The 23,771-nt window shown below is 42.5% G+C and overlaps 1 protein-coding gene across 1 annotated transcript; it reads right to left on the bottom strand.

Moving 5' to 3' along the window:
* Window positions 1-2,504: 2,504 nt before the first annotated feature.
* Window positions 2,505-23,251, bottom strand: ZBTB11 (zinc finger and BTB domain containing 11). Its single transcript, XM_064725166.1, has 11 exons — window positions 22,752-23,251; window positions 19,581-19,816; window positions 18,699-18,930; window positions 16,782-17,584; window positions 14,096-14,275; window positions 13,369-13,605; window positions 12,826-12,970; window positions 11,627-11,744; window positions 8,944-9,102; window positions 8,249-8,424; window positions 2,505-5,703 (listed from the first exon to the last, which is right to left on the bottom strand). Exons 1-11 carry the CDS (start codon window positions 23,059-23,061, stop codon window positions 5,171-5,173), a joined length of 3,129 nt encoding a protein of 1,042 aa, XP_064581236.1. The 5' UTR covers window positions 23,062-23,251; the 3' UTR covers window positions 2,505-5,170.
* Between the last annotated feature and the right edge of the window lie 520 nt (window positions 23,252-23,771).

The following is a 23,771-nucleotide window of genomic DNA, read 5'->3' as shown; positions in this document are numbered from 1 at the left end:
GGCTGCCAGGTTTGTAGAGCACCCCTTTGTCAGAACTCACTGGGCTCTGCTGAGCTCTGTGTGCTGCCAGTGGCTTTTCCAAAGCTGGCTTTCCAAAGATGCTTGGGAGGAAAAGTCAGCTTTTGACAAAATGGCAACTTCTGTTCCCTGAAGAGGCAAACAGGTTTTGAGCTATTGGAATTCACTGGTGTCACTAGTACTCTGAACAGGTTGCTGTAAGATAAGATAAATCTGTTTGAAGAAACTACAGGGTTTCAAGAAAGCTTTTTGTCAATTTAGTAGCCTTAAAGGGTGTTCTGCAAAGAGGTTTGGCTTTTTTGAATTCCCTATATAACTACAAGTTGAGGAATGCTGAGTAGTTCTGCTCTTAAGCTCCAAAAGGGAAAGTTATGTTCTAAACTCACCAGAATTTGTTGTCTAGTGTCTCTGTCATGACTCACTAGAACACCATAAATATTGGATAATTAACAGTTTGCTATTTTACTTTATCTTATTAACACATCCCTTATTTCTTCTGGTTAGCAAAAAGATCTACTGTTTTCTAATTTTGAAATACTGGCATCTTATATAGTACTTCCATAGGAAAGCTGCTCATGTTTAATAATGTGGAGCCATTGCTTGGGGGTAGATGCATAGTTATCCATGGAATTAAAAGCTGGGAACATCAACTTGTTACACTTTAACTCTGAACACAGCATGTTCCATTTGTGTTTGCAGACTTGCATTTAGCAGTCTGCAGTGGTGGGAGCCCAGGGTTTACTGCCCAAACCTCTGCACTTTGTGATGTCTGGGCACTCCAGCAGCAGCTGCCCCTCAGGGTGGCTGGTAATCAGAGCATGGACTTCCTGATTCATGGAACATGGTCTGGAAAACCTCTGCTTGGCGTGTGGCTCAGTTCCTAAATTTGTTTCTTGGGAACAGATTTCCTGATGAGATGGATATGCAAAAGTCTCTGTGGTTCTGTAGGAAAAGTTCCACTGAAACTTGAAGTCATGAGTCCATATTGATGTTTTCCTGGGAGTACAAGTTATTAATCTAAAGTTAATGCAAGTTATATTAAAAATGTAATCATCTCTACTTTTCTCCCTCAGCATCCCCTAATTTGTAAAGATGGTAGTTGCATGTCAGGCATTGGCTGATGTTACAGAATCACAGCAGTGCTTTGGTGACAGAAGTGTCCCCACTGACAGCAGCTGCCATCTCTACAGCTGCAGGCACAGAACAGCTAACTGTGACAATCCTGTTCGCATGTGAAATTTAAAGCCATGACAAGAAGAGCTTACACTACTCCACCTCTAAAAGCACCACCTAACTCAGCAATGCTGGGAGGTAGGGCACTTGTTCCCTGAGGAGAGACAGCACAGAACTTTGCCATTGGGAACAAGAAAATCTTCCTTTCTGCTAAGTCCTTCAAAGGTCACTGGAGAATTGTGAGGGTGCTCCCCAAGAGCCCTGCACTGGAGGGTGACTGCAGTGACCAGGGCCTCTGCCTGCAGCAGCTGGAATTTTTCTGCAGGAGCACAGGCCTCGGTTAAGAGCTCCTCCAGAGATGCTGGGGGGGTTTCACCACGTTGTTGGCCACAGCTGTAAGGCTGGCTCCTGAGTGTTAGCATTATACACTGGTGCTGCAGAAATTCATGGTGCTCCCTTCAACAGCAAGGAATGACATGATTGTAACTCCTGTGGAAACAAAGGGACAAAATATTGTCCACACATCACTTGGCTGCTGTGCATCTGTAGTTGCACCCCTGTGGAGCAGTAGCTGCTCCACAGAGCCTACCTTACTCCTTCAGCACTCAGCCTTTTGAAACCCCCACTTTTCTTTAATTACAGACTTAGCTTGGTTACTCACAGGGGTTCCAGAGGAGTTAAAAGCTCCTTGCATTCCCTTAGGATGAAGCACAGGAGATAATCAGGCTTTCTGCAACATCAGTGCTGCCTTGAAGCTCCTGTAACAGAAAAGGGAAAGGCACGGGACGCTGCTCCCAGCCCTGGAGGCAGCTGTACAGCCCATCCCTCAGCCAGGAGAGTGCCACTGGAGGACAGGCTCCACACCTCAACCCCTTCTCAAACACCCACCCAGGGCAGAGCCGAGATGGAAGTGCTTGCTGGTGCTTGCTGTGGGTGCAGTGTTGTACACCCAAGTCAGGAGAAATAAGGTCTGAAAGAAACCAGACTGGTTACAGCTGGGTACCAGGGGCTGAGCAGATAGCTCACCCACCCGAGGACTTGCAGCCAAAGCAATTTCAGTATCAATACACACGGTGTTTCATCAGCACTGTGCTCTTGTGCTGCCATGTTCTGACACAATTCAGGAGGCCAGTGTGTTTCCTTTCCCCATACAATGTAACTCTTTGGGCCTTAGGCAAGAATTAAAAAGCCGGGGTTACTAGAACTATCCAGGCCAGATTCTGTCTGTATGTGGGAAGTGAAATACTGCAGAGGAATCTGCAACACCTTCTTTACCCAGAGAAAAAGAAAGTTTCTTGAAAGAGCAATTCATGGCAGAGCTCAGTTTATTGATGACAGAAATAACCATAACTTTATACATTTAACACTAAATAAAAACAGCAGAATGTACAAATCTGATTCATTATGTACAGGAATTCACTAGGAATACTTAATGAACAGACACTTCTCATTAACTTTATTTAAAAAAAAAATCAAATACCAACTGCATATTTGCAGTCTGACTTTGCAGGAGGGTAGTGAATGTCTTAAGTGCTGAAGTCCAAAGAAAAACATAAGGCAACCCCACAGAGATGGGAACAGCAAAGCCAAGAGTGACACTCCCCACTTACCTCACACCGTTCTGAAAAGGTAAGGCACAGCATGTAAAGAAAGGGGTGCCACAACATTCAGCTTTGACATTCCTGGCTGATTCTCCTTTACAAAACAACCTTCTGTTATTAGTTTGGTTGGTGGTTGTTTTTAAACAGCAGATCATTGAGTCAGTAAAAGCATTCTGACAGTGGATAAGAAGGCTCCAAAATTCAGATTCACTTTTGCTTCTTCCATAGGTTGGGCAAATAAATAAATGCACCAAAGATTAAACTAAGGTGCTGATAATATTCTTTTTTTGTAGGGTAACACACTAAATATACAAATAATGTTCTAGCACTATTTACAGCTATTTTTCCTTGAACACTTTTTCACTTTAGTAATACATAATTATTTTTAGGATACAAACATTGAAGTAAGTTTTCAAGTTTATCTAGTGCTTTTAAATCTTTTTCCATCATAATGGCAGTATTTTAATTTTAAGCAGGATGGCTATCTCCAGATTCTTTACCATACAAAAATTCAAGTTACAGCTAGCAGTCATTTTTTTTTAATATTCATTTTAGTTTTACTCCATTTGGTAATCAGAAAATAATACAATTGTAAAGGGGTGCAGGATATATAAATAACTACATTATTTCTCTGAAATAAGATCCTGACTTTTGAAATAGGCATCTACAAATTAATTTGGATCCAAGACTCAAACATAAAAAATTTTCAACAACTGCTTATCTACAGAATTGCAAAGTATAAAAAGAACAGTCCATTCTGTAGCTTAGTAGACAGATATCCACATAGTTAAATAAGATGAAAAGTAGAAATACTAATTCAAATGAGGTGGTTACTGTGCCACAGGGTTTGCTGAAATTTTGTTCAGTGTATCTGTTTCACAGGTAGCAGAGTTATATGCATGTCACTTTCTTTATGAAATTTACCCTGCAATATTACAAGTTTCTGGCTGCTCAGGTATCTTACTGCTGTCCAGGTTAGGCAACCTGATACCACTATAGACTGAGAAGAATTTAAAGACTACAGCTCTGATTGTTCACATGCAAAGCACTTTCAGTTTCCTTGACAGACATGCTGCTTGCTTAAGAAAGCCACACAGCAACAAAGGAACCTACACTTGTACAGATTAAGGTGTGCCCTGTTTGTGGTACTGAACCAGGGACACAGAAACCTGGGCCAAGCACAGCTGTCACTCACACTCACCTGCAGGAACACTCAGTAGGGATTTTTCCAACTATGTGGTGTAACATCAGCTATCAACTGGATCTAGAAGTATTTCTCTTAAAGCAGCAGTAATAAGGTCTTCTAGAGATTCTGGTAATTTTGAGACCATTTAATTTTTACCCCATCCCAAGATACTTATATTTCCCTACCCTGATACTGTCATGTGTCCTGCTTGGGAATTAGCAGGGCTCCTCCTTCCAATACAATACAAGATCAGTCCATAACCTTCCTTAGTTCCTGAAAAAGTGTGCCATTAGACCTTTCTCCTTTGACAGTTTCTACATCAAATGTAAAGCAAAAACAGAAGCATCCCTCATGAGGCTGCCTGCACTGGGGTCACACATCAGTGCTGGCAACAGCTTCCAAGCAAACATGGAGCTAAACGCGGCTGTGCAGAGGCTGGGGTGCAAACTCCTCCCTCACAAAGAAAAGGAGTTTGCTTCTCTAAGCAGCCTCCCTGGGGTGGGCTGTCCTCTGGTCAACTTCAATTCACAACCATCTTGGAGAACCAGATCACAACCATCTACCTGCCCATTATCTATAAAACATTTTACAGCATTTTGCTGAACCTTGGACCAGCCACCCTCACACCTGGAATTTAAGTAAGTTCTTCAGAACTGGGATTCACTAACTACCAATGGTGCATTTGCCCAGAGAAAAAAGCTTCAGTTTTTCTGTATGTCACATGAAGCACAAGCCTACACAAAGCATTCTACCACCTCCCTTGTCTTGGGAGTAAACAGACAGCATCCAATATAGGAAATTTGCTCACGAACTTGATGAAATGCACATCAAAACAAACAAAAAAACTACCAATAGCTGTGCATTTCTAGTTTTTAGTGCAGCCTTTTTATATGTTTTTTTTTAATTTCTCAAATTTACAGTATGATACTTTATGACACAAAAAACATTATTATAACCTTTTTGTTTTCTTTAAAGTTACAGCCACTATAGAAATCTTAGTTTTCAAAGCCTTGGCCCACACTGGAGTATTGGTACTTTTTCCATCTAATGCATGGTGCAGTATTCTGTCACCACAACATTCAGTACTGAGGATTAACCATTTGGAAACAGGCATCACTGAAAGCCTCAGGTAACCCATTTTACACTTGGCTCTCACAGATACACAGCCTCACCACTCTTGCTCCCTCATATACTAAATCGACTCCGTTGTTGTTACATGGGCCACCTCTACTTCTACAGTTTCAATGGCCTGCGTCACTTCGGCCATTTTCTGTCCCTGCTGCTGTGCCAGTACATAATTTACCACCTGCATGATGCTTTGGTCAGAAAGGGTGGAGACCGACGTGCACTCCTCAGTAGCTGCAACTGCTTCGATGGCTTCCAGCGTCTCTCCTGTCACCACCACAGTCTCGCCCTCGCCAGCGCCAAAGCTGATCTCGGTTTCCTGCTCCTGTATGTCCGAGGCTAAGATGCTGATGGCGTGTTCCACCTGCGTCCCCTGGTTGTGAAACTGCAGGGTGTCCTTCTCCAGCATGATCTTGCAGGGGATGTAGTCCCTGTGGAGCTTGGTCATGTGCTTGCGCAGGGTGCGCGCGTCGATGTAGGCCTCGTTGCACACAGGGCACACGTAGGGCCGCTCGCCCGTGTGCGTGCGCACGTGGCGCTTCAGCGAGCGCGCGTCCGCCCACGCCACGCCGCACGTCAGGCACTCGAAGGGCTTCACACCTGCGGGCACAGCAAGCCAAGGTCACAGGGCTGGCCTGCAGCCACAGGGAGAGCAGCAGGGGGGGAACACAGCAATGCTGGGATGTTTGCCATGTGAGAAAGAGATCCCACAGCAATGCTGGGATGTTTGCCATGTGAGAAAGAGATCCCACAGCAATGCTGGGATGTTTGCTGTGTAAGAAAGAGATCCCACAGCAATGCTGGGATGTTTGCCATGTGAGAAAGAGATCCCACAGCAATGCTTGTTTGTTTGCCGTGTAAGAAAGAGATCCCACAGCAATGCTGGGATGTTTGCTGTGTAAGAGATCCCACAGCAATGCTGTGATGTTTGCATTTAAGAAAGAGATCCCACAGCAATGCTGGGATGTTTGCCGTGTAAGAGATCCACAGCAATGCTGGATGTTTGCCATGTGAGAAAGAGATCCCACAGCAATGCTGGGATGTTTGCCGTGTAAGAGATCCCAGCAATGCTGGGATGTTGCCATGTGAGAAAGAGATCCCACAGCAATGCTGGATGTTTGCCGTGTGAGAAGAGATCCACAGCAATGCTGGATGTTTGCCTTGTAAAAAGAGATCCCACAGCAATGCTGGGATGTTTGCTGTGTAAGAAAGAGATCCCACAGCAATGCTGGGATGTTTGCTGTGTAAGAAAGAGATCCACAGCATGCTGGGATGTTTGCTGTGTAAGAGATCCCCCAGCAATCTGGGATGTTTGCCGTGTAAGAAAGAGATCCCACAGCAATGCTGGGATGTTTGCTGTGTAAGAGATCCCACAGCAATGCTGTGATGTTTGCCATGTGAGAAAGAGATCCCACAGCAATGCTGGGATGTTTGCATTTAAGAAAGAGATCCCACAGCAATGCTGGGATGTTTGCCATGTGAGAAAGAGATCCCACAGCAATGCTGGGATGTTTGCTGTGTAAGAAAGAGATCCCACAGCAATGCTGGGATGTTTGCTGTCACAGACATCTTTTATGAAAAATCCTTTCCTTAGGATTTTTCCTCCTGAGAAGCTGAGAGGCCTCAGGAACAAAATGCAAACATTGATTATCTGCTGCTGTGGAATGCAACAAGTGGATCTGTGATTGGTATCATGTGGTTGTTTCTAATTAATGGCCAATCACAGTCAGCTAGCTCAGACTCTGAGACACAAGCCTTTGTTATTCATTCCTTCTTTTTCTATTCTTAGCTAGCCTTCTGATGAAATCTTTCTTTCTATTCTTTTAGTATAGTTTTAATATAATATATATCATAAAATAATAAACCAAGCCTTCTGAAACATAGAGTCAAATCCTCATCTCTTCCCTCATCCTTGGACCCCTGTGAACACCGTCACAGTTTGCCATGTAAGTAAGAGATCTCACAGCAATGCTGTGATGTTTGCTGTGAGGCAAAACATCATTTTACCATTTCTGTGTAACCATGTAATGCAAGCATAATGCATTCAGTAGTTAAGATTCTCCACAAGTGCCCAGTCCAATCCAACACTTGAAAAACTTGTCAAGATTCCTTTTAATGCAGTTTCTTCCTCATTTTAAGTGCACAATGCTTAATGGAATTCTGATAATTTTGATGCCTTTCTGAAGCCATGTTTTACTTCACAGAATTTGTCACTTGCATTTCTAGTCATCCTTTGCTTCTGCCAATCCTTCTGTACACCTACAGCTTTACCCTCCTCTTCACTGCATATGTTCAAATACAGCACCTGATGTTTGTATGATCTTATTTTCCCCTGTAACATCTGAGTTCTGTGGTGGTGACAAACACCATCTCACTACTGGCTTTTCCTCTCTGACAGTTGCTGTAGATTTAGGTTAGGTACCTACTACAGGACACTTTTGCTGTTACGAAACAAACACAATCTCTATTTCAATAGTTAGACAGCTGTCAGATTTACTCTTAAGAGTGCTTAAAAAGAAGACATGCTTCAAAGAAAAGTGGGTTTTGCCCTGGGACAGGAGAATATAGACTCCCAACACAGCTGAAAGAACCAAATACTCAAAAATCAGTTTCATACTTTACCTCTAAAGTAAAAATGCACATAATTCTTTAACAAGAAATAAAAAGTTCTCATATTTCCTCCAAACATCATACAATTTATCACTTGTCATAAATTAAGAAGTTGATCCATTTCCAACACTGGTCCTCTTTTTCTTTTTAAATTTAGGCCAATCATTCTCCTGTCTGAAGAGTAGTTTGTTAACTGTGTGTGCCTTTGAAAATGGAGAATGTTTTAGTGCATCCAATTCTTTGCCAGATTTACCCCTGTTAGTCACTTGTAAAAATGTTCCTCTTCTATCAGGTACTGAGGACAAATTGGCACAGTCCCTGTGTGTGACAGGAGCTTTAGAAAGGCCCCCAACAGCAACTTCTGGGAATCACTGACAGCAAGTTACCAAACCAGGATTCACACAGAACTGGAGAATCTGTAAAAACTCTTCCATGTCTTGCCAGACAGGACACACAGACTCAAAGAAACAATTACCCCTTGTACATTGTGTTTTTAGGGGTTGAGGGATGTAATGACTATTTGTGTTCTACATACCTTCATGATTGTTCATGTGTCTCCTATATTCCCGGAGCTGTGTGAATTTTCTTCCACAGTGCTCGCAAACTCGTTCCAGATTTTGTTTTGCTCTTCCTTTTTTACCATGTGTGGCTTTCTTTACATGTCTTCTGTACAAAGCTTTCTCATAAAATTCTTTTCCACATACATTACACCTAAAATGTGTTAATGTGAGAAATCTATTAAAACCATTATTGTACACTTCTGTGTTTTAAGCCAAAATGCACTTTATTTACGGTAGGCAAAGGTTAAGGGCAATACTGTCTTATATGGTAAGTAGTTCCATAATTAGAAGTAATATTGTTGGACTGAACTACATTTCCTCTTATCCACAGCCACAAAGCTTCCACTAAACCTTCTAGAGAAGTGAGATCACATATATTTCTCACTGCTCTGATTGTATTTATCCTCTTATGAGTTCACATCTTAGTTCCAGCACTGTGTCCCAAGTTAGGAGCCAACCCACACTATGTAAAGCATCCTCAAATATTCAAGACCCTAATCACCATCAATCCATTGATACTTCAAAAGTGGACTAGGCAGTGCCTTGTTGACAGGCTGCAGATCTCTATAGCCTCACTTTGAGGTATATTTCAGTGTTACATATGTATATTTCAGTGTTATATATATGTATATTTTGGTACATTTCAGTTGTTAAATTAATTTCCTCTTACCTATAAGGGTCTGTGACAGAATGAGACTTTACATGAGAATACCAGTCTTTCTTCCAGCTGTAACATTTCCCACAGAACTGACACTGAAATGGCTTCACACCTAAATGTTTATTCATATGCTGCCGAAGATCCCGAGCTTCATAGAAACTCTTGTCACACCTGTAACAGGAGAGGTTTTAGCATCCCATACAAGAAAGGCATTGATTTCAAAGGCACTGGGACCCTCTTCTTTAACAGCAACTCAAGACTGAGAACACCTACTGCATCGTCAGTATTTATGTAAAACACAATCCCATTCTAAACTAGGAAAAATTTAAAAGAACAGCAGCTTATTTGAAAGCCTGGAATAAAACTTGAGGACCTCTGAAACCCTTTTGTCTGTTATTGAGTAACTATATTCTTTCTGCAGATTTAATGGTAAATATTCAAAGGCAAACCAACTGGGAGACAAGAGAAATTTGTATTATACCATATGAACCTATGAGGACAGTAACAGCTGCTTCTTTCCTTAACCAAAGAGGACTGACACAAAAATTGCTAGAATTTGTTGTTTCTAATGCTCAAATGTTGGGGTTTTTTTTAGAAAATAAAAAACCCCAAATTCATAATCCTGCAAGAAAGCATCTGAAAGTATCAATACTTGTTCTTTAGCTTGCTGCTTGTACACATCTTAACCCAGGCTAAATTAGGGTTTTCCTTCACTTATACTTTGCCATAGTTGGACTATACAGCTCCTCTTGGTATGAAGACCACAGTCTGATCTCATCAAAAACATGGTGTCTCCCTTTGAAAGAAATTCTGCTGCTCATCTCTCTCTCTTCCTCATGTAACAACAAACAGCTGCATGACTCAAGAAAGGACAGAGGCAGAACAATACCAGCAAGCAAAGGTGGCTGATTCAGCTTCTACAGGATCAACCACTGGAATGAGGGAATTTGAAAATGAGAAAAACTTCCATACAGCAACAAAACATTTGATATTACACTGCCTGAATAATGGGCATTCTGGAGAGAAAAAAAAATGGTAACAGTCCTTGAGCCACACAACCAACCTCCTCCTAGGCTGGAAAGTCTCACCACTCCAGTTCAAATGGGGCTCTCAGGGATCCTCAGTTTTCCTATCCATATAAAATAGTACCAGAAAGACCCCTCAGGGGCTTGAATGGGGTTGGCACTTGGTGCTCTCTCCCCAAGAATTGTGTATTTGGAAAAGCCATTAGAGAAGTAAAAAACTCAAGCAACCACCATACGCTGTCATGCACTACTGCAGTTTAATCAAACACATACTTCACTGCAAAACTTCCAGGAACATTTTAGGAAAATAATTCATGGTCAGCTTTGCTCAGCTGGGCCAGAAGTTCAGACTGAAGCCTGACAGGGAGGTTTCCATTCCAAGCCACCAAACTAAAAACTGAAGTCTGGTTATTGCTTAGTGAAGCTCTCTAAACCACTGGTGACAACATGAATTACATCCTTAGCAGAGACCTTTGCTGGAGAAGCAGCAAGGACTGTCTCTGTTTTGAAGAAGCTGGGGAGTCAAAATATCTTCTCTGTCAGGATGACCTCTTGCATCCATGGTCCTACTGCCTTGAGTAAAAAAATTTTTGTTTTATAAATATACTTCACCTTCAAAACTAAAAATCCCTTCCATAGTACGTTTCATGAAACAGTGTCTGTGCACCCTATTAGCTCTGTTCTTTGTATTTTTAGAATTAATGCTTTTAGTATTAAAAATCACTAAATATAAACATTGTTGACAGAACTGAAATAAGTTTTCATAATTTAGAAAATATTATTTTTGCTAGCACGCAGCAGCAATGAGATACTATAAACAACTCTTTAGATTATTGCTTTCTTTAAAACCTTGAGTTGCTACAGTAATATAAATTGTACCACTCCTCTTAATATCTGACAGAGCTTCCCAGAGAATCATTGTGAGTTCCAAAATTAAACATTATTTGTCCTTCTGCAGGGCACTTAAAAAGTTCCCTATAGTCTGCTTGGTCATGGAAGAAGTATCCATGTTTTGCTAATTCACTAAGATCACGCTTTCCAGTTACTGTTTCTGCTTTGCTAAAGTCCACAATGCTGTCATGTAAATAATAGTAAATTAAGAATAAAATAAAATAAAAATAAATTAAGAATAAAAACAAATGTTATTCATTGCAGTATTGAAGTGGTCATATATGTTTTATAATCAAGAGAAGTGCAACAGTCAGTGAGTCTCAGTCTGCAATCTTCCTAAACAGAGCCACGTTTCAGCAAACACTGAACACAAGTGCAGGACATTGCAGACCCTACAGCTTCAAATCCATTAAATCCACTATCACATACAAGAGGGCAAACCAGGCTGAAGGCCCTTGGCCTCTCACAACCTTACACTCTTATCTGTCGTACAAAAAAGCTGTATACCCACACAGTTACTGATTATAGCACCAATTACAGAGCAAAGTCATTAGAGAAGAGCTGCAAGAAATTAGAGCTGGGTAACAGCTTAAAGCCAAGCCTTTGCTCTCCAGCATGTATTTACAAAATGCATTTTTATTCTCATGCTCCCCAAGTCTTATCCCAGGCCAGTGGAACAGTTTTATGCTACAACAAGGAGCTGCTTTTAATCTTGAAAATGACTGGGATCATTAACACCAAGAAAAAAGCCCACCAAACCCACCCAATACCTGACTTACTGAGTGCACTGATATCCACGAACTTCAGGCTTTGGCTGATGTTTCTTTATGTGTTTACTGAGTCCTGATGCCCTGTGGAAAGATTTTCCACAGATGGAGCAAAGATATTTGGATTCTCCTAGCAAAAACAAAACAAAACAAAACATGTTACCAAGCCATGCCTCCATTTCTCTGGAGTGCTTTGTGAGACAGGTTTTTAATTCATATATAACTTACCTGAAGTAATCAGAGCAGTACTACAAAGTGAAGTTTGTTTAATTACACACTGATGGAGTTCTTAAGTGTATTTTGTATGTGTGCTAATGTAATAATACACAAGTGGGGAGTAGCAACTCTAGTTTATTTTATGTTTTTAAACATAGGTACATTGCTGCTACTATGATTTAGTGAGGAAAAGTGAGCAGCCTAAAAACCTGCCTTCTTGTGTGAAAAAAACCACAACTGCCTGTGCTTGTGTATTATGCAACTTCTCCAGAAACACAGCACTGCTTATGGACTATTGCTTATATCTTGCACTTGTGGAAAAACATCTTAAAATAAAGGTTTGTACTCCATTTCATCAACACAGGAGTGATGACTAGTAATACAAACTCCTTAATATCAGGAACAAATTATCCTAATTGAGTATCTCTCTTGATTCTGCTCAGCCCAGAAAACCAGAAACACAGACAACCTTTACAAATTACAATTTTAAAACTCTGCTTGCACTGAATTATTAGATTGCCATTTTTCACACGCTGAGATCTTTCAAGACACTAGGCTTTACAAAATGTCAGTATTAGTACAGAAAATCTTGTAAAACATATCTGGAGATTCTGAGAGATTTAACTTAGCATGTTTTCCTGTAAAAGGACAGGCTGGGAGATGAAGTGCATTAGAACATTCCAGCTTACTGCCTATTTCTTGTTGAACTGACATGATACAGGCATTAAAAACATACACAAAACCACAGGAACAGACCAATAACAATTCTTCATTCTTATATAGAATATTTGCACAATAACACTAAACTATGGTTTAGCCCCAGAAAATGACCACAAATGACCACTTATCTCTATCTCAGCTGCCTGACCAGAAGAAAAAAAAACATACTACCATTTATTTTTTAAACAGTTTCTTCTGACACTGAAGACCACATTAAAGTTCAGCAGCATAAAATAGCCAAGCAAAGGAAAAGGATTCCCTTTCTCATCACTTACCTGTATGAATGCTCATGTGCTCCTGAAGACTTCTTTTTGTGACAAAAGACTTTTCACACAAGTCACACTTGAACTGTTTCTGCACTTCATGGAGAGCTAAGTGCATTTTCAATCCATGCTTATACGTAAAGGTCTTTCCACAAACCTAAAGAAATCCACACGTGGTGGAATAGGACAAATAAAACTAATTATGTAATAGGTGTTTAACCTCAAACAGAACAAAACTTCCTGTATCTCTTGGGAACTAGCATGGACAAGTCTGTGATTCTGCAGCAGTGATAGAACTGGTCTAAAAAAAAAGGAATAATCGAAGGAAGACATTCTTCTAGACACAAGAATATGAACTTGCACTACTCATATTCATTCTAGTTTTCTCACTCTTGGACTGTAAGCAATTTCATCATGAATGTTACACTAGTTTTCCCTACTGAAGTGACCAAGTGAAGTGAACAAGATTAACATAAACTTTAGGCAGAGCATCAATACCAAAACATTGATAACAGAGAACATCACAAATGTGATTAGAGAGCGAAAGGACTTTACCTTGCACGCATGGGGTTTGACACCTGTGTGTTTAAGCATATGTATTCTGAGGGAATAGAGCTTGGGCAGAGTCCTCCCACAGATGTCACACACGAATTCCCGTTTGGTCCTGCCTTTCACCGAGGACACGCCGCTCCCCTCGGGCCCCCCGGCTGCAGCGCCGGCCTCCGTCTTCCGCGTGTGCCGCACCAGGTGCGCCCGCAGCGACGCGCCGTACTGGAACTCCTTCTTACACAGCTGCGACACACGAGATTACAAACTCACTTTGCATGTAACACTCAGAAGTATTGAAAAATAAACAGAAATAATCAAATGTTTTAAGTACGTGATTTAATATGATGAGTTAAATCCATAACCCAACTCCTGAGGTTAACGAATAGTTGTATATTTTTATTTTATGGCTACTGACAGAACCACCGATCACTTCCCAGTGAGATTAACTTCCAGTCTAGACTAAACACAAATTTACTGGTAGGGTTAAAAGCAAATCCCATGCTAGCACTGTCTTGAGCAGCAAGTCACACACTACTGTCAGGCCAAGTGGCTGCACTCCATTCTACCTCACCCCAGCCAGATCAAGGCTATATCCAACTCTGAAATTGGTAACTAAAATAAATATAGATACCAAAAAAGCCAACAAAAATAATTACTAATATAATTACAGAATTAATTTTCATAAGGAGGAAGATTTACACAGAAAAAAACCAAACCCAACCCCTCAACTTACTGGGCATTTATATTCCTTAGACCTTTCATGTTTCAGTGTGTGCATTATGAGTGCATAGCGCCGCTGGAACACCATTCCACAGTCAGTGCATTTGTGCTGCGCCTCCACTTCGTTATTTTCCGTGGTATCTCTTTTGGGCTGTTTCATTTTTTTCCCTCTTTGTACCAGCTTCATGGCAACCTAAGTTGGAAAACCAGAACCTATTAATGAATTTTACTGCATTGTACTTCATACCTTGTCTGAAAGTTTGTATTAGAAGTTGATGTACTTTTTTCCTGTAATACCTCTTAATTTTGCTCAGCTGACTTAACTTCTTGAAAGTTGTTTCAGTTCACTACAAAACTACAGATCTCAAGGTGAGTGAAAAATCATTCTTTTTTAAAACCATAAGCTTACTATGATGATGGTCACACAGTGATCTACCAGTTCAGGGACAATGAACTCTCCAGCCCTGAGTCACTCCCTAAGTGACAGCTCTGGGATAGTTACAGAAGAATCACAGAGTACTGCCAGTCAGGATTTCTATCAAGTTGAGAGCATTCCAGCTTTCCTAGAGATTTTTATCTAGGAATAAGGCACTATGGGGTTTTTTTAGGTGGTATTGGCAGTGCTACCTGGAACTGATAATCTCATCTTCCTTTGCAGAAACTTGCTGCCAAATTCTTTAGAAACCAAATTCTAAGTGAGCAGGTTGAAATACAATGTGTCCCCTTTGGGTTCCTGAGAATAAGGCAAGGGAAGGAAGTACAGGCATCCCAATTTCTTCATCCTGTTCTCCCAACTGTTGCACACAGGTAGAAAATTATAAAAGAAAGGCCTTATGAAATCAAGGCCTCACTTTGCAAAATTGCCAAAGCTACCCTGTCACTTCTAAGAGCAGCTATCGAGCAAGTTCCCATATGAAGCTTTTTTGAGAATGAGACATTTGTTAACAATCTATTCTAAGGGTGAAAAACAAATGCACCTACAATAATAACGGATTTGTCCAATGAGAACCAGCAGAAAAAGTATGTAAACAATCCAACAATAGAGAGGTTTGATAGACAGGTAAAATACTATTTACTAACCAATGAATTAGGTGGCAAGAAAACTACTAACTAATGGGAGTCAAACACAAGGTCTATGAAAACTGTATAAAATAAGTTATGTGAATAAAGATTCAGCTTTTCCCACATTAAGAAAATGGAGTCTCACATGACTTCTTCTAATACCCAACAAGTGAGGTATCTAGCAGTTTTTGAAAACATGCCAGCCCTTCCATGCCTCTGAAAACCAAATTGAAACTCAAAATTTTAATGTATTTTAAAAAAAATTTCCTGTTGCTGTGAAAAATTATGCAAACTTGGCTAAACTGTGAAGCCACAAAAATAATTTTATTCAGTACATGATTAGTAAGAGCTAGGAAAATAATTAATTCCTACAAAGCACACCTCACTCCAATATCTCCATGTCAGGTGCAAGTACTGTAATTTAAACCAGAAGCATTTTCACTGCAATCTCTTTCCCATTATTCTCCCAGCATCAAAACTGGGAACTCAGGAGAGTGTCTCCTTCCCAAAACTTATGACATCCCATGCCAGAGGGGAAGTTGAGGGATGCACAAAACACTAGAGGCTACAAAACAAGTTAGGAAAGCAGAAACCTATTCCTGACTCCAATCTTGAGCAATCATCCAAACTAATTTATTTTTTCCATAGATCTGTGCACTTCATCTGCCAAGGATCTGGATTTAAAAACTCCAAAATACATTAACAGGAACTATTCCCAAATGTAAATATTCCATATTCCCCTTCCCAAGAGAACAAAACTGTGGTGCTCTCCAACCAGCATAAATAGGTTGCTCAAGTATTTTGATTGTGCTGCTTTTAGCATCTGGGCTTTAAGCTGTCCTTCTGTAAAAAGATACTAATTCTACTGTTTCTACTAGGGTGCTGTAATGATACCAAATTATTGTTCTGTGTGTGGGACTGGTGGCTCTGGTACACAAAACTCTCAGGACTCCTTTGGAAATTATAATATAATTATTAATAGTTCTTCAGAAGACTTGGCCAACATGCAGTGAAGTGCACTCTGTCACAAACTAAATGCATGATGCTCAGTGAGGTGACTGCCAACTATCCAAAGGCACTGAAAGAGGAAAGGCTCTCAAAGGGGAAAGAGTAATAAGACTGTTTCATAAAAAAAAAAGAAAATTGTAATTGGAGCTAGTTCAATTACTTAACATTTAGTATGTTCAGGTGCTAGAGTTTTTAACAAGTTTTTTTTGCTCTTTGGACCTTTCCTCTCACTGACCCCAATCAGAAGGCAGCAGGAATGCATTATTGTGACTCATTACTACATCTTAAGATCTACATGGGATGTAAAATTTTTTATTCCCAATGTTGTTCTCAAGTCTGAACAAATGTAGGATCTCACTTCTCTAATAGATAAATTTATGTGTCTATGACTGACATACACATGAGCTAGCTTAGAATTAAATTCACAGATCATTGAGGATTTTGGGGAGCTGATACAACTTCTGTCCAACCATAAGAAGCTGTGAGAAGATACTCAACCTAAACTGTGGCCACTGAGCATTCTAAGAACCTTCAATATGGAAGGAATACTGATGCCAAGTCAATACTTTTGGGATTTTGTTTGCCCAACTGTGACAGCTTAGAAATTACTCCAATGACAGACAGAATACCTGCTGCACTGCAGATTTAGGATTTGTCTTTCTATTCTGCAGTTTTTTTTCAATTCCTTTATGCAGCCTGATGTATCCCCCCTCAGTGACAGAGCGCTGGCGAAGCTTGCTTTTGTAAGTATCATCCTGGCTGGAGGCAAGGCTCTCTGGCTGGGAAATGGAGCTGCTCTGCTCATCACTTTTTTGCCTGAGTGTCTCTGAGGAGTCTTCAGAAGCAGAGTCCACATGTGCCTTATCACTCTGATTTTGAGCTGCCTCAGCTTCCCCTTGGCTCTGTGTGTCCATGGCTTCCACAGCCGATGGCTCAGTGCTGAGTCTGTTGTAGAGGCTGTTTGAAATGCTCTCCACCAGCTGGATCTTGATGTAATTTTCAGTTGTTTCACACCGTTCCACAGGCTTGGAAGGATCACCTGCAGTGGCCTCCAGAGGCTCTGGGGGCAGGAGGTCGGGCTGGGGCGCTGCTGCCTCCTCTGTCCCAGCAGAGGAAGGAGCTCCATTCACAGCTACTGGCACTTCACTGGCTGTGAGTTTATGCTGCTCAACACCATCCATGGGCTGCACCTGCACTTCAGCCTGCTCTGCTAAATTTTGTGTTGACTCTACTGTTTGGATATCTCCCTTTTGGTACACTGTAATTTGTTTCTCTTCCATCTGTTTGTGCACATTCTCACAGATTTCAAGGACCTCTGACATGAAGAGATGCCGGGCGAGCATTGCCACTTCTGCCATGCTACAGAAGTCAAACGTTAATTCTGAAGTATAAGCAAATTCCAATAAAGGCAGGAAACTGGACTTGCAGAAACCTACCAGGAATAAACAAGATATTAGAGCAAATAATGATGACCTGAAATCACCCCAAAATATCCCATGATGAATACAACAAGAGTTCACCTTTGATACAGTTAAGCCTGAAATTTAGAGCAAAACACACTTGGAAATAACAAGCCCATCACTGGCACTCAATTAATTATCATTTACACTACAGCTTCTTGCCCATGTGGGTAAGCTCAGACAATTTTTCCAATAACTAAGTAGTATTTAAAGAGTTTCACAATAAAATTCTTTGAGGAATATTTCAAGATGCTGGGAGAGCCACCATACTTTTGGAGGACATGAATTGAACCAAAGTCTTTCTGGATCTGTTACATTCAGAAAGTACTCAGGTCATAAGTAACAAGCCATGTGGCAGAAAAATAAGGAAGTAGCTATTGAAAACAATAAAAATATGGACATGTAGATAGAAATGCTGAAATGTAAGAATTTGGTAGAAGTGTCCACAGTTGCATAAATAATAAATCAAATATTTAATGTTGGGACCCTTCTGGACCATCCTATTAGAAAATCATTGTTCATGCATGCCTATTATTCATGCAGAGACAGTTAATAAATGAGAAAGCAACGCAGAAGGCTTATGTTTTGTACACTACTCTTCATCACTACAAAGCTATTTTTAGAACATATATTTTAGCTCCTGTCTTGCATGTACCAGGTATAAAAAATAAGCAGACATGGAAAATTCTGCTTCACAGAAATAAGAAGCAATTTAGCATTTGTTAAGTTAAACAACTCTCCAAGCAGCTTGTCAACATCCCTGCTTGATGTACTTAAGCATTTGATTTTGTTCCCTTTTTAACGTTTGTGACTAATACAAGGAGGAAACAGGCTTAAGCAAGGTAAAAATCCATCAGAAGCTTCTCAGAAATTTTAAGATTAAATACCACAGTCCATAGAAAATCATATTAGGCAAAATCAGAGTGATCACTTTTGCATTATGATCCACACAAAATACTTTTAGATTAAAGCAGAGAAAAAAGCAAGATAAAATTTGGTTGTCTTCAACACCCAAAAAAGACTGAATTACACACTGTACACCTTAGGATATTATGATTTCTAGCTTTGAAACCCACAGCAATTCACCTGACAGATCCACTACAGCTTCATGACTAGTGACAGCTCCCTTTTCAATGAAGAGCTCTCGGAAGTACTCGCTGTTGGCTGCCAAGACAGATTTGTGAGCTTTGTACTCCTCTCCTTCAATCAGCAAAGTCACATCACAGAACTGATTGGAAAGCCTCTGCTGATTCAGTTGGTTTAAGACTGACAGACAATGTTTGGAAGATGACTGCTTCACAAGGCCCTTACTGTCAACCTGTCATAAACAACATTTGAGAACTTCATTACATTTAGATTGTGCCTTTTCAAGCATTCACACTGAAACACAGAAAGGATCATTTTCTGCAACCATACAATCAGTTCAAGCCTGTAGAATATAGAGCTTAACTTTACTATTGCTTTCGTTCTTTAAGTTTCACCCTCCCTCCAAACACAATTAAATCAGACTGGAAAAATGGGAAGACACATTCAAACAGCTCTTTGATTGTATTTTTCTATGCTACAGTCTGAAAAAGTTAGAAATTCAAATGTCTTTATGTGCATGTGGGTTTGCAATTATGAACAAGAATTTTATATATTACTATATCATCATTTATTAAGGAAAAATACAGAGCTCATAAGAATCTTGTATGTGATGGCAATTGTAAGCAATGGCAATTTTGACACTAATTTTATCTTAGATTCTAGATGCATAATATATAGCATGATTTTATTTCTCAGTAATTATGTCCTATAATTAATTTCATAACATATACACCAGTATCCCATTTCTACACATTCAGTATCTTTGGCAAAATGTATGGTCTTATTATTACAAGATTATCACAACAATAGAAAAGAAGTACATGACCAAGAATGCAGTAACAGAAAATGCAAATCCATTCAGATGCAAACCATGGTACTTACAAACACAAGCTCGTGCTTTGCTATTGGTTTCTTCTTCACAGGCTTTGGGGATGCTGCTGGGATTGATGCTGTGTTACTCAATTCATCATCTGTTTCATTACTGTCTTCATGAGATTTTGCATCCAGTCCCAGCTCCTCCAGCATTTCAGATGGATCTGAGAGAGATCTGGAGCGGTCTAGCTTTTCCTGGCACTTGCTGCATTCTTTAATGTAATCCTTAACCTGCTTAAGAATACCTAAGAAAAATTAATGGAGCTTGATTAGGCTTCTGATCTTAATTCAATTTATTATAAACAAATCATTATGAAGAAAATTAGCTAAACATAAATAATAATCAAAAAGATTACATACTAACCAAGAAAAATAAAGTCAGCCACCTACACTGTCCCTCTCTGATGTGATATTACCAATTCTGATTTTCTCACACCATTGCATAATATTGTCTCTACTGCTACTTTGAGACAGAACATTTAGAATGTCACTACATCAAGCAAACCCTCCTAGAAAGACTATTAAGGCAAAAAAAAAAACAAGGTTCTTAGACATTTAGTCTCATCATCCCACACAATGACAAATGTAATACAACCCTGTATTTAGCCCACACAAATGGCTTGCTCCTCCTGAAGAGGACAAAAATTGGGAGGCTCACTTATGAGCTTTTGCAAAATTGGGATCAACTGTGCTATATAAAATGACACTGATAGGTACTATTAACACAGATTTAAATCAATTGCTTATGATTTTGGAATTTAAATAAATCAATTTCCCACCAGTACTTTAACCAGTGGAGCCAAATACAAATGACAGCACCTGAGGAAATAGGCTGAATTTGTGTCAGGGGAGGTTTAGGTAGGATTTTGGGAACAGGTTCTTCACCCAGAGGGTGGCTGGGCCCTGGAACAGGCTCCCCATGGAAGTGGTCACAGCACCAAGCCTGGCAGAGTTCAGGGAGTGTTTGGACAGTGCTCTCAGGAATGACTCTTGTGATTCTGGGGATGGTCCTGTGCAAGCCAGGAGTTGTATTCAGTGATCCTTGTGGGTCCCTTCCAACTCAGCACATTCTGCAATTCTGTAAATAATTTCAGATCCTCAGCAGGTCCCGAGTGCAGAGTCCCCTTCTGGATCCCAAGGCATTTTCCATGCGTGGCTTTCAATCCAAATTTGTTCTCTTCACTAGGACAATATAAAAGCATATACAGCAGCTGGGCCTCTTGGCTTAAAATCCTGCACAGCTCAAAACTTTGCTGACACAGACCAAGACTTGCTTGCTCACATCTCCTCAGAGCATGACTTGCACTATCATTAAATACCTCTCTCTGTAAGGATCAGGAAAACAGAGACTTAAGGCAACCTAAGATATTAATGTCCATTTTAACAATTTGTACATCTCCTTGATTTCATCTGAAATAGAAGGAGGTCTCTGGCCTGCAGATCACATCCCTAACACCCCTCCTGGCCCCTGAGGCATTCTCCAGCCCATGGCCTTGCAGTTACAGAACACACACCAGGCTGATGTCCACCTCAGGCTGACAGCAGCCAAAGCTGCTGTCCCCAGCAGCCAGAGAATACTGTAATGCAGGGAAAACATTGTTTTAAGGGAGACACATGTAAGAAACATAAAACTTGAAGTGAAAGCATGGAATGAATTTTAGTATTCTCAGTGTAAGAGAAGCAAGAGGATTTAGGGTGTGCAAATAAAGGTGACCAATAAGATCAAAAGAACACAGAATGCTTTCTCCTGACAAACAGAAGCTACACTGAGACCCATGGAGGAACTTTCCAGCACAGGAAGATGCCAGAACAGTGCAATGCTGGGCAGACAATGAGAATGCAGATAAAGGCAAAGAAACCACCATCCAGAATGGGTATATCAGCTTTGAGATGCCAAATCCCTTCTTCACAAGAAAAGATCTTCAAGTCAATGAGATCTGGACTGGAGGGACTGGCTGTAGCCACAGCAAAATCTCTCCAACTGAAAATAGGGAAAACTAAAGCTGAAACTACAAACTTGCCAATGGATGAAGAGAGCAGAGCAAGAGAAGCAATACAGACACACACTGGGCCCATGGCAAGTGAAAAGCAGGCTATTTGTTTGATGGATACCTAGGGCTAAAAGTAGAACACCAAATCCAAAGGGAACAAGATATCAAGTCATTCTCTCAGACAAAATAAAGTCCCAGCTGGGAATTACTGCTGTTCAGGCAACACTATTTGTAACAGCTGTGGCATCATTCAGCACCCAGCTGAGAATTAGTCTGGTCTTTTCAGCTTCTCATTGCAAGAAAGAGACAAATAAAACAATGAGTGCCAGCACTGCCACCACTGGCAGCTGTAGTACTTTAACACGAACACCAGCACATGCATGAATGAGGTACAGAGCTAACCCAGCCCATGTGGACTGGATTATCACCCTATCCCAAGGGCACTGTTGAGATGTCACCGCCTTACCTGGGCTGCGTGCAGTACCTGGAGGGGACAGCTATACTCTCTGTTTGCAGATATACAAGGTACCACCACCAGATGAGCAGCCCTGGACAATTTGCTGACCAAGAGGTACGGTGCAGAGCGAGCCCTGCCCCTCGGGGTGCGACACAGTGTCACTGCCCACAGAGCACGTGCTCGAGGTGGCCTTTAAAGGCACCGGTCACGGCAAGGGACAGTCCCCTCCTGGTGCCGCCAGGGAGGGCGCACGGACACCCTTCCAGCAGAAGGGAGACATGGAACTCCTGGAGCCGGTACAGGAGGGCAGCAAAGATGACTGAGGGACTGAATCATCTCTTTTACAAGGAAAGGCTGAGGGAACTGCACCCGGTCAGCCTTGACATGAGACGACTGACAGGGCACCGCATTACTGTGTATAAACATCTAACCAGACGGTGTCAGGAGCATGGATCAAGGTCCCGGCGGTGCCAAGCAATGACACAAGAGCAAACGAACAGAAAGAAACTAAAGCACTGGAAGTTCTACGTGAACACGAGGGCAATTTGTAAAGGTGGCTGTGCGCCGGCACAGGCTGCCCCGAGAGGCCGTGAGTCTCCATCGGGGGAGACGCTCGAGAACCGTCGGGACGCGGTCCTGTGCCATGCCTGGGATGACCCAGGGACCCACCGCGTCCCTTCCAGCCGCGGTTCGCTGTCTCGGTGCCCACAGCCGCCCCCGCCCCGGGCTCACCTCTCCACCAGTACTTCTGCGAGAGCCCCTGCCAGGTCTGCAGCCGGGTGCGGTGCGCGCCGTCGGGCGCCAGGTGCGCGGCGCGGATGAGGCGGGCGCGGCGCTCGGCCTGCAGCACCACCTCCAGCTCGGCGAAGCGCTGCTGGTCGCGCTGCCGCCGCTGGTAGTACAGGGTGCCGCCGCGCACCACGTAGCAGGCGGCGGCCTTGCGGATCTTCCGCTTGGCGTTGCCCTCCGTGCCCGGCGCGTACGGCTCCCGCTCGTTCGTCAGGTACCGCAGGATGGCCAGGTAGCTCTCCTCGCTGGACATCGCGCGGCAAGGGGCGCGGGAGCCGCCCCCGCGGCCGGGCTGCGGAGGAGCCTCCCGGGATAAGGGGAGGGGGGTCGGGATCGGCCCCGGCCCGGCGGGAGCCGCGCCCGGGGGGGAACTTGAGTGTCGCGGCCCGCGGCGGCGGGAGGGAGCGAGAAGCTCGGGCAGCAGCGGCGGCGGAAAGACAAAATGGCTGCTGCACAAGCGGAAGTGAGGTGGGGCCGCGCGCGCGCAGGAGGGCCCGGGAAGGGGCGGGGGCGCGGGGGAGCGCCCGGGGGAGCGGGGCCGCCATCTTGGAACCGGGCAGGGGAGAGCCCGGGCGCAAGGGCGGGCCGCCATGTTGGAGCCGGGCAAAGCCTCCTGCGGGGCGCGGCCGTGGCGGCGGGAGCCGGGAAAGTTCCCGAGGGAATCCCAGCGCAGCATAGGCTCCGAAACTGAAGCGGCTTCTGCTTCAGAGCGGCGAGGGGAGTAGCGGGGCTGTTCGTGCCCATCAGGAGCAGGAGCAGCACCAGCGCGGGCAGGGCAGCCCCGCCTCAGGGCTCGGTGCGCGCTGTGCTGTTTGTAAGGGCCAAGAAAGGAAAGTGAACTGCGCGTTTTGCTTGTCCGAGCTCTGCGCTGGCTCTTACACCCGTGACAGACACGCGAGGCGGGAGCCGGGGCTGCCGTGCCCAGGACAGCGCAGCAGCAGCAGCGACCCTTGCCCTGCGCTC

The sequence above is a fragment of the Zonotrichia leucophrys genome, chromosome 1, assembly GCF_028769735.1.
Source record: "Zonotrichia leucophrys gambelii isolate GWCS_2022_RI chromosome 1, RI_Zleu_2.0, whole genome shotgun sequence".
NCBI lineage: Eukaryota > Metazoa > Chordata > Aves > Passeriformes > Passerellidae > Zonotrichia > Zonotrichia leucophrys.
Note: the sequence above shows the minus strand (reverse complement) of the source record. Positions and strands in the feature narration are given on the sequence as shown.

Bases quoted from the DNA above. Each gene is read 5' to 3' on its own strand.
- ZBTB11 (XM_064725166.1), bottom strand. From the start codon at position 23,061: ATGTCCAGCGAGGAGAGCTACCTGGCCATCCTGCGGTACCTGACGAAC. The intron at 17,585-18,698 runs GTGAATTGCTGT...TATTCCTGGTAG, and splicing joins AGCTGTAGTGGATCTGTCAG to GTTTCTGCAAGTCCAGTTTC. The intron at 8,425-8,943 runs GTAAGAGGAAAT...AACACATTTTAG, and splicing joins TCTGTCACAGACCCTTATAG to GTGTAATGTATGTGGAAAAG.